At 48.7% G+C, this 9,892-nt stretch overlaps 1 protein-coding gene across 1 annotated transcript in view; it reads left to right on the plus strand.

Moving 5' to 3' along the window:
- ZDHHC14 (zinc finger, DHHC-type containing 14) overlaps nucleotides 1-9,892 on the plus strand; it is a 385,293-nt gene that overhangs the window by 212,781 nt on the left and 162,620 nt on the right. The window contains exon 2 of the mRNA XM_006882757.1: nucleotides 9,601-9,761. Coding sequence (XP_006882819.1) covers nucleotides 9,601-9,761 — 161 coding nt within the window. The remainder of the gene's footprint in view (nucleotides 1-9,600; nucleotides 9,762-9,892) is intronic.

The following is a 9,892-nucleotide window of genomic DNA, read 5'->3' on the forward strand; positions in this document are numbered from 1 at the left end:
TCCCTCCCTCTCTCTTCTCCTTCTTTTTCTCTCCCTCCCTACCTCCTTCTCTCTGTCTCCTCCATCTAGAAGGTTCTCAGTACAAGTGTTCTGAGAGCAAAGGATGCACTCTATTCCTAGTTCTTCTTTCTTGGTGATGGTGTCCCCTCCTTCTGCATGGAAGGACATATCAGACTTCTCTTCTGAGGTGCATCGGGGTGGATTTGAACCTCTCACCTTCCAGTTTGCAGCCTTGCCCTTGCCCCCTTGCTCTATCTAGGGACCCCAGGAGTGGCCCCACATGATTGGGGAATAACTCAGAGAGAGCACCCTATGGAGGTGGGGCTCTCTGGGGTGTATGAGTTCTATATGCTTGGTGGATCACATTAAACGGAAAAATCCCACTCCCATGGAGTGGGCTCCAGTCATGACCCTAGAGGACGGGGGTCTCTGGGACTGTAAATCAATACAGGAGTGGGCTGCCTCATTACTCTTGGGGAGAAACCTCTGGGTTTGACCACTAACATGTGAGCCAGCACCTTAAGCACTTTAATCACTGCACCACGAGGGTTCCTTCCTGTTGTTGTTATTACATCCTGTCCATTAGAAACTGACCCATGGCTGACAGTGCACTGAGTTTTCAGAGGCAGTAAATCACACAGGAGAGGAGATGGCCCATCATTCTCCTATGGGGCAGCTGGTGGATTTGAACTGTGTGCCTTTGGGCTGGCAGCCGAGCCCTTTAGCAGAAAGCCCCGTTAGCGCAGGGATATGGCTGTGCCCTCCCTGTGATCCACACACCCGGGGAAGCTGCTAGCTCCCTGGCATTCTCAATAAAGTTCTGGATCACTTGACAACGACTTAGACACCCCCAGACAAACCCTCACACATCCAGAGCAGGAGGTGGTGGGCTGTTTAAGGTTGTGATCCTGAAGCCTGTGGTTTCTAACCTCTTGATTCCCCGGCCCTCCTCTTGTGCCTGTCCACCTGGGTGGTCCTGGAAGCACATGGAGAGGTGGGAATGTGTGCTGACCACCCACCCAGAAAGGACTACCGTGCTTCCCCCCTCAGCTCTCTGCACGAGTCCCCTCCCACATAAAGGTTGAACCGGCTGCAGGCAGTCAGTGTTTAGTGGGGTCCCTTCCTCACTTAGCTAGTCAGAGGCCATCTGCAGGGAGAAGCAGAGGCTTAGACACTCCTTGGGAAAAGTGGGGTTCACTTTACCCCTTCCCTTGCCCTTGTTATTCTCGGGTATTAGATGTCCTTGAGTCCATGTCAGCTTGTAAAACCCTCATAGGACAGCATAGAACTGGCCCGTAGAGTGTTCTCAGCTGGAATCCTCCCTGGAGATTTGACCCCACAACTGGCTGTGAAGGAGAAAATTGTTATTCTCCTTTTGTGAAGTTTATCGCCTGTAGAGTCTGTCCTCCCTCGAAGGCAATGAGGATCTTTAAGGAAGAAGGTCCCTGGATCTTCGTCCCAGGACATCGATAGATGGGTTTGAACCACCAACCTTTAGGGTAGCAGCCACTAACCGCAGTGCCACCTGGAGTCTTTGAAAGTCCCATGTTAATATGTGGAGTGTAGCTCACTCCCCACTTCACTCTATTTGTCAGCCTTTTCTTCCAGTTGCCTTAAATCATGTTGCCCCCTGGTCCGTGGGTCCATTAGCTTGAATTTCCACCTTCAATGCAAGCATTGGGTTGATTTATCCATGTTGCACTTAGGTAGTTCGTGTGTGAACAAGAAGGGGGTTTCCAAAAACAGGGTGTTACTGGGAGTGGGGGAGCCCGGGAGGGTTTATAGAGAGAAGGAGACGGAGGAGGGTGGTAACGTCATCTCTTGGAGTTGTTTCTGTTTTGCCACCTTCTTCCTCCTTTTCGTCCCTTTCTGTCTCGCTCTGTTTGCCTCCAGGAACTGTGCTTGTCTTTGCTTTCTAAGTGTGTGATTGAGGAACAGACCATAAAATGAGCTAAGTGAAGATCATGTTTGTTTTACAGTGACTTACGCGAAAGGACAGAGATCATTTTTATTACAGCTCGCAAAATCTCTGCCTCACTGCCACGGTTATTATTTCAGATCTGAGTCATTGGCTGGGAGTATTTATAGTCATTTGCCTCAACTATTTATTATTGAGATTGTATTGCCAGAGAGGTTATAAAATTTGGGGGGTGGGGAAAGAAAAGAGGAAACTTGGAATTTCTAGAGTGGAGAAACCTCTTTCGAGCACATCATTGATGCAGCCACGCCTCTCTCCTCCTCAGACGTTTAGTGCAGGGTTTGGGCTGGTTGGTTTGGGGTTTTTTTTTTCCTTTGCAGCCAACAGGTAGACTTTCAGGTCTGGCTCTTACCTCCTTTTTTAAAAGAAAGACTCATTCGTCTTCTATTTCTTTGTATATATAGTGTGGTTGTTGTTTGGTGCCATCAAGTCGACTATGAGTCTTGGCTACACTGTGAACAATCCTAGTTCTGTCCTGCACTGTCCTCACTGCCTCTGACGTGCTCCTGCCCATTGGGACAGTCACTGCGTCTGTCCATCTAGTGGACGGTCTTACCCTCTTTCTTTCCTCCTCCACCTTTACCAGCATGCTGTCCCTCTCCAAGCACTGGCCCCTCTTGACAACATGCCCAGAGTATGGGAGCCTGAGTGTCACCATCCTTGCTCTGAGGGCTGTGCGATTGTACTTCCTCCAGGACAGACTTGTTTATTCTTTGGCAGTTCATGGAATACGCAGTACTTTTCTTCAACCCCATTATTCCAACACTGATTCTTCCGCTATCCTTATTCATTGTCCCAATTTCACCGGCCTAGGGAGTAATCAGAAAGAGCAGGGCTTGGATCGGATGCACCTTAGTCTTTAGATTGACATCCCTGCTCCCTGGCTTGTTAGCACTTTGGAGAGGTCCTTGACAACAGGGTTTTCCCACTGCAACAACCTTTTGATTTCTTGAATGCTGGTACCATGAATGTTGCTTGTGGACCCAAATAGAATGAAATTGTTGGCATTTCAGTCTTTTCTTTATTACAGTATTGCCTGTTGGTCCAGTGCTGAGGATGTTTGGGTTTTTTGATGTTGAGATATAGTCTATATTGAAGGCTGTAGTTGTGGGTTTTTCAAAAATTTTATTATTTTGTGTGTGTGTGTGTGTGTGTGTGTACCACCAAATCAGATCTGACTAGTACAGGAGAAGATTGCCCCTCCTTCTCCAGCAGAGCATCTGGTGGATTCGAACTGCGTATCTCTGGGATTGCAATGCAGCTTCTTGTCACTGGGCCACCAGAGCTCCCTTGAAGGTTGTAGTTTTTGATCTTCTGTAGCAAGTGTTTCAAGGCCATCCATCCTCTTGGATAGAGATGATATGTATGTATGTAGAGATAGAAATGATAGCTATGGATAGGCAGATAGGTAGATTGTTAGATACATAGATAACAGGAATGTACATACACATCTGCCTATACCTATACCAGAGAGTTCTGGTGGCCTAGTGGTAAAAAGCTGTTCTACAATCCCGCAGGTACATGGTTCAAATCCACCAGCTGCTTCAGGGGAGAAAGATGGGCAATCTCCTCCGTGTGATTGACTGCCTCTGAAAACCTGCCAGAAGGTCAGCTATGGGGGGACTGGTTCTGACTCAACAGTACACAACAAGAACATGCATACACCAGGAGCCCTGGTGGCTCAGTGGTTAAAGGCCTCAGCTCCTAACCAAAGGCTCAAGGTTCAAGTTTCTTCACCTCTCAGTGGGGGAAAAATGTCATCACAGTCTGCTTCTATGGAAAAGCAGAGAAAACCATGGTTGGTGTTAGGTGCTGTCAAACCAGAGAATCAGGGCAACCATCTAGATGGCTGATGAGAACGTGCTCAGGCCGGGCCACGCTCACACTCTCTGCTGCGCTCAGCTCTGCCGTTGTAGTCTCTCTGTCAGTCCTCCATGGAGGTCCTCCTCTCCTTTGCTCACTGACCCTGTGCTTTCCTGAGCATGATGACCTTTTCTAAGGGCTGGCCCCTCCTGACAGCCTGCTCAGAGTGTATGAGGTGAAGTCTCATCTTACCACCCTCACTTGTAACAAGCTCCCCGGTGATGAGATCCAGGTTTCCTGGCTAACCTGTGTCAGCGTGACTCACCTGTGTTCCCGACTCTAACTGCGAACGCAGAGTTAATGGCAGCATTGATTTGGATGGCAGGGTCTGTTTTATATAAAGTCACCATATGCTTGCTTGGTTTTAAATGACAGGACACATTGATTATACACATTCAGAGAATACAACAAACACAAAGTCGTTTCACTCTTCAAGTATAAACCAAAACCACTCAGACCCTGACTTGTGTTGTCTATTTCCATTCATGATGGCCCCCTGTCTGGTTTCCAAGGCTGCAAGTCATAATGGGCTAACTGCCTCCTCCCTTGCCTCTAGGCAGCTGGTGGATCCGAACCACTGATCTTTCAGGTAATAGCCCAACGCATAACCCACTGCACCACCAAGGTTCCCTCATATAGCAACATCAAACCATGAAGCTTTTTTACCACCCTGTAGATTTGAGTAGGATTGCTGTTAGAACTTGGGAGTAAAATTCCATAGACTCTTGGCAGCTCTCCTTCTTGGCATTACTTCCTTGAATGCCTCCTCTGTAGCTAGAATATACAGAGAGGACCAGTGGTTTGCACACAGGCCTTGGATCTGATGCAAAGGCCTGCAGGCTTTCTAAAGATTTCCCGGCATTTCCCTATGTGCTGAATCCACATTGAAATTAGCTCTTTGCTTTTATGTTCTGAAAGTGTGTGCCCTAAGAGTCTTATGCCCAAGTTAGCCAACAATGACCCAAGGCGGAGGGTCTACTTGGTTTATCATAGTCAACAGCAAATTTATTCATGTTGGGATGAACATGCTTTAAGTGGTACAGCAGTTGTTTGTCTGTTTGCTGTAGTGAAGTAACTTGGAGTTGCTGTGATGCTTGAACACTGTGCCATAGTTGTGTCAAATACCATAATGGTTACCATTATGGACAGTGTTTGGAGGAGCTTCCAGATTGATTCTGGTTTGGAAGCAGGAGTAGTTTTCACTTCCTAAACCAGATGCCTCTGGAAACTCTATGAACATAGAGAAATTATGTTTTAATTATAGAACAGAGTTCAGGTCTTTTGTTCATAGGGTCTCTATGAGTCATTCGACTTGGTGACACTTAACCACTGCTAAGTGATACTTATTTTATTTTGGAGGAACATTCTTCTGATTTGTATATCACTCTTTGTCAGTGTGCTGTACTGAGGTAATCTGTGATGCTGAACCTTGTGCCACTGGGGTGTCAGATATCATAATGGTTTCCCAAGGTGGACAGTTGTTTGGTGGAGCTCCCAGTTGTAAAACAGGTTTGGAAGCAGGAGTGGCATCCACTTCCTAAACCACATGCCTATGGAGACTTTATGAACTTGGAGAAACGATAGTTATAGAAAGGCATTGGGTCTTTTGTTCATAGAGTCGCTATGAGCCACTCTCAATTTGATGGCAGTCAACAACAACATTTGTCACCTGTTCTGCTCACGGCCCTGGCCTGTATGCAGTTTTCAGGCAGAAGTCGGGCTTCCAGTCACTGCTCATGTCTTTAGCATCTGCACCATCAGCTTATGTCAAGTCCAGGCTCTCGGACACAGATGGCACTCAGGCAGAAATCTATCCCACTGTCACTCTGAAATCTGAAGAAGCTGTTGTCGAGGGGCTTGAGTCCAGGAGATACTTTGCATCTGCTGCTCATGGTGCTTTGGCTGGTAGGTGATGAGGGTGACCAGTGGCTGAGATTTTGTTTGCATCCCTGTCATCCGAAGTCTGGTGTCTGCTGGCCTGGGCTGTTATCATCGAGTCTGCTCCAATTCCTAGTGACCCTGTGTGGACAGAATAAAACTCTGCCTCATCATGTACCGTTCTCATGGTTGCCGCTGTATTTAGACCATTGATGATGCAGTCACTCATTCAGGTGACCCCCTCTTTTTCATTGACCTTCACCTTTTCCAGAGACTCTGCCCCTCTCCATAACAGGTCTAAAATATGTAAGTCTTACCATCCTGCTTTTAAGAAAAATTCTGGCTCTACTCTTCCGAGGCAGATTTGCCCATTCTCCTCGTGGTTTATGGTTTATTCAGCGTTCTTCTCCAGCCCCGTAATCCAGGTACATCAGTTCCTCCTCAGATTTCCTTATTCACTAATCAGCTTTCATATGTGCATGAGATGATTGAAAACACCATGGGAGACGGATCTTGGCTCAAAGCAGAGACTTCCTGAACCATGTGTGCCTTTGTTTTATTGGCTAAGCACTTAGATATGTCTGTCATAACAAATTATGGACAACATTGCAAAGGATGGGAATTCCAGAACATTGAATTGTGATCATGTGTGGCTTGGTCACAGACCAAGAGGCAGTTATTTGAGCAGAACTAGTGGGTACCGCATGGTTTAAAATCATGAAAGGTGGACATTGGCATTGTATTCTTTTCACTGTGCATATTCAGTCTGTATGCTGGGCGACTCTTGTTTGCTGGACTGTATGAAGAAGAATCCAGCGTCAGGATTAGAGGAAGACTCATCAACAACCTGTGACATGCAGCTGGCACTGCCTTGCTTGTTAATATGGGCCAGCTCTATTCTCTGCTGTTTCTCTTATTGAAGGACTACAGATGCTCTCAGCGTCTTCTGAGAAGCACTCTGAATCCATCCACGTGGCCAGCATCTCAGCACTGGTTTTTTTATTGTGTGCCTTCAAGTTGGAACCAACTCGTGGCTGACCCTCCAGCAGGTTTTCAGAGGCAGTAAATCTCACAGGAGAAGATTGCCATCCTCCTGTGGATTTGAACCATAGAAGGAGAATTGATGCCTTTAAGCTGTGGTGCTGGAGAAAAGTACTGAATGTACCATGGACTGCCAAGAAAACAAACAGACTCATCCTGGAGAGGGTTAAACCAGGCTGCTCCTTGGAGGCAAGGATTTTGGGGCTTCTTCTGACATACTTTGGACATGTTGTAAGGAGGGACAGGTCCTTGGAGAGGGACATCATGCTTGGGAGGGTGGAGGGATGGCACAAGAGGGGAAGACTCTTTATGAGGTGGATTGATTCAGTGACTGGGGTAATTGGGATGGGTGTGTCAGAGGCGGTGCGATTGGCACAGGACAGAACAGAGTTTAGGGCTGTTGTACATAGGGTTGCTATAAGTTGCGAGCGACTCAACAGCACATAACAACAACAACAACCCTTTGGGATTGCAGCACAGCCTCTTACCACCAGGGCACCAAAGCTCCCTCAACATTGGTTTAGGCTCCTTGAATTCTGCTGCTTTTGTGAAGGGCACTGCTAAGGAACCCAATAGATGGTTTAGTTAAGAAAGTCAGTCATCATTATCTTCTCTACGGCCCAGGACTGTTTGTCTCAGAGGCTGGAAGAACAAGGACTCCTCCCCAGCACTTGTTAATTGCCATTGAGTTAATTCTGACTCATGGGACACTGTGTGCCAGAGGACAGTCCTCGTTCACTGGTTTGCAACTTTGTGGCCAAAAGCAAATTGCCAGGTATGCCTTCCCAGGCCCCTCAGGGTAGCTTCCAACTTCCAACCTTCCAGATCGTAGTCAAATACTTAACCATTTGGACAAACCAGAAGGAACCTCACAGGACACCTTTTGTTGTTTGTTCAGTGCCATTGAGTTGAGAACGGCTCATAGCCACCCTTTGACAACCGATCTGAACCCTGTATTGTGAAAATTTGTTCAAGCGTAGCATGCTTTATCTGCAAGAGCGTGGTTTAGACTTCGGAGGGGTGTTGGGATCCTGGTTTATGCCTTTGTTAAAGCGGGTACATACTGCATGCTTTAGCATTACCATGATTCCCACCCTTTGGCTCTAGAGCGTCAGGGAAGAGCAGGCCTCGGCCTCGGTGTAAAGAAAGCTCAGGGGAGTAGAGAAGTGAATTCAATCAAATTGAAGGTAGTTTAGATGAAGGTAGTGAGTGTTGAGGAGGTGGACGGGCTAACTCTCCTCAGATGTTCCGTGCTGCAGTCACATTCACTCAGTGAATCTCACCCATTCAGTGACCCAGCAGGCATTTATCCAGGGCAGCCCCTTGGGAGAATGATGGGCCTTCTACTCTGTTGCAGTTTATAACCTCCTGAAGACCCACTGAATGGAGGGTCAGCTGTGAGCCAGTGCTGATTCAGCAGCGTTGCGTTGGTTTTGAGTTGGTCATACATGTGGCGTCCCTGGGCGGTGCAGATGGTTCACTCACTCATGATTAGCTGAAACGTGGAGGTTTCTGAAGTGTCTTGGAAGAAAGGCCTCATGGTCTCCTGAAAACTCAGCCCCCGACAAGCACTGTGGAGCACAGTCTGCTGTGGCACGTGAGGCTGTCACAGGTCAGACCTGACTTCACCTCCACCGTGTGGGTTTTCTGGGACATCCACATACATTGCAACTATTTATTGGAAAACTGGTTTCTCAGTTCTTGAGGGTGAAGTCTCCGACCTCCACAGTAGACTAGCAGAGAGCTTCCCTGAGGAGGTTAGGGTGAGCGCTAGGGGGACAGGAGGGGTCTGATGGCTTGGCTCTAAGCCCGTGTCATCCTGCTGTTTGCGGTCCCAGGATTGGGGTGGGGAGGTGGCGGTGCAGAGGGCACATGTATGTTTATACAGTCTGTGCGCCGCCTAGATTTATTATCAAGCAGGGTTCTTTTCACTCTTCTGCCCTTGTCTTTCTCAAGAGTGCTGTGGGAGTTGAGCTCTCTGGCAATGGGACAGAAGGGCTTTGGGGGTGCCCTGGAGTCTGTTTCAATTCTTAGTGACCCCCATGTGACAGAGCAGAACTCCTCAGTTGGGTTTTCTAGACCGTAATGTAGACAGGTGCAGATGGCCCAGTCTTTCTCCCATAGAGCCGCCAGATGGGCTCAAACTGCCAACCTTTCCATTAACGGCTTCATTATTGTGCCACCCACCGAGTAAAACCATTCGACTCATGGTGACTCCATGGGACGAAGTAGAACGGTCCTTGTGGTTTCTAAGGCTGCAAATCGTCCTGGAATCAGACGGTCCCATCTTTCTCCCACAGAGAAGCTGCTGGATTTGAACCACAGACCTTTAGGTTAGCAGTTCAACTTTACCACCAGGGCTTCTGGTGTTGGTCAAGGAGAAGAGGAGGCTTATATTGTCTCTGGAGAGCTCTGCAGTTCTCCCCCTGAGCTCTTAATGCAGATGGAGTGTTGATGGAAATCCCTGTCAGACCTTCAAGTAACCCTGAGCCAAGTCAGAGCTGAGCATCCCCCGTTTATAAGGGTGTCAATCGGTGTGAATCACTCCGAGGAAATTGCCCATCTTTTTCCTGAGAAACCACTGGTGGATTTGAACCCCACCATAGAGGCCTTTGAGCTAGCAGGGCACCTCCCTATGGACCGCACCACCAGAGTTCCCTGTGGCTTCTTAGAAAACAGAAACTGCCCCCCTGGGTCCCTGGGTCACAGGATGTGCTAACAGTTTGCACTTGGCAGTTAAGGGTCCCCGGGGTGGGAGGTGGTCATGGCCATGGCTCATTGACATCTCTTCCTTTCTCTTTCTCTCTCCCCCCGCCTGTTCCCCCCTTTCCTGTGGACAGCTGTCCGTACCTGGCCGTGAGGATCACGCCCGCGATCCCCGTGGTGGGTGGCATCCTCTTCTTCTTCGTCATCGGGACCCTCCTGCGCACCAGCTTCAGCGACCCGGGGGTCCTCCCGCGAGCCACACCTGACGAGGCCGCAGACCTGGAAAGGCAGATAGGTAACACGCAGAGCTGTGCTCAGTCACCTCCCACCAGCGCCCACGTGGTGAGGAGGGCAGGGGGGCCACCCTAGGGGGCAGGGCGCCCACGTGGTGAGGAGGGCAGGGGGGCCACCCTAGGGGGCAGGGCG

Source organism: Elephantulus edwardii, unplaced genomic scaffold (genome assembly GCF_000299155.1).
Source record: "Elephantulus edwardii isolate Elephantulus edwardi_28Jun2011 unplaced genomic scaffold, EleEdw1.0 scaffold00024, whole genome shotgun sequence".
In the NCBI taxonomy this organism is placed as follows: domain Eukaryota; kingdom Metazoa; phylum Chordata; class Mammalia; order Macroscelidea; family Macroscelididae; genus Elephantulus; species Elephantulus edwardii.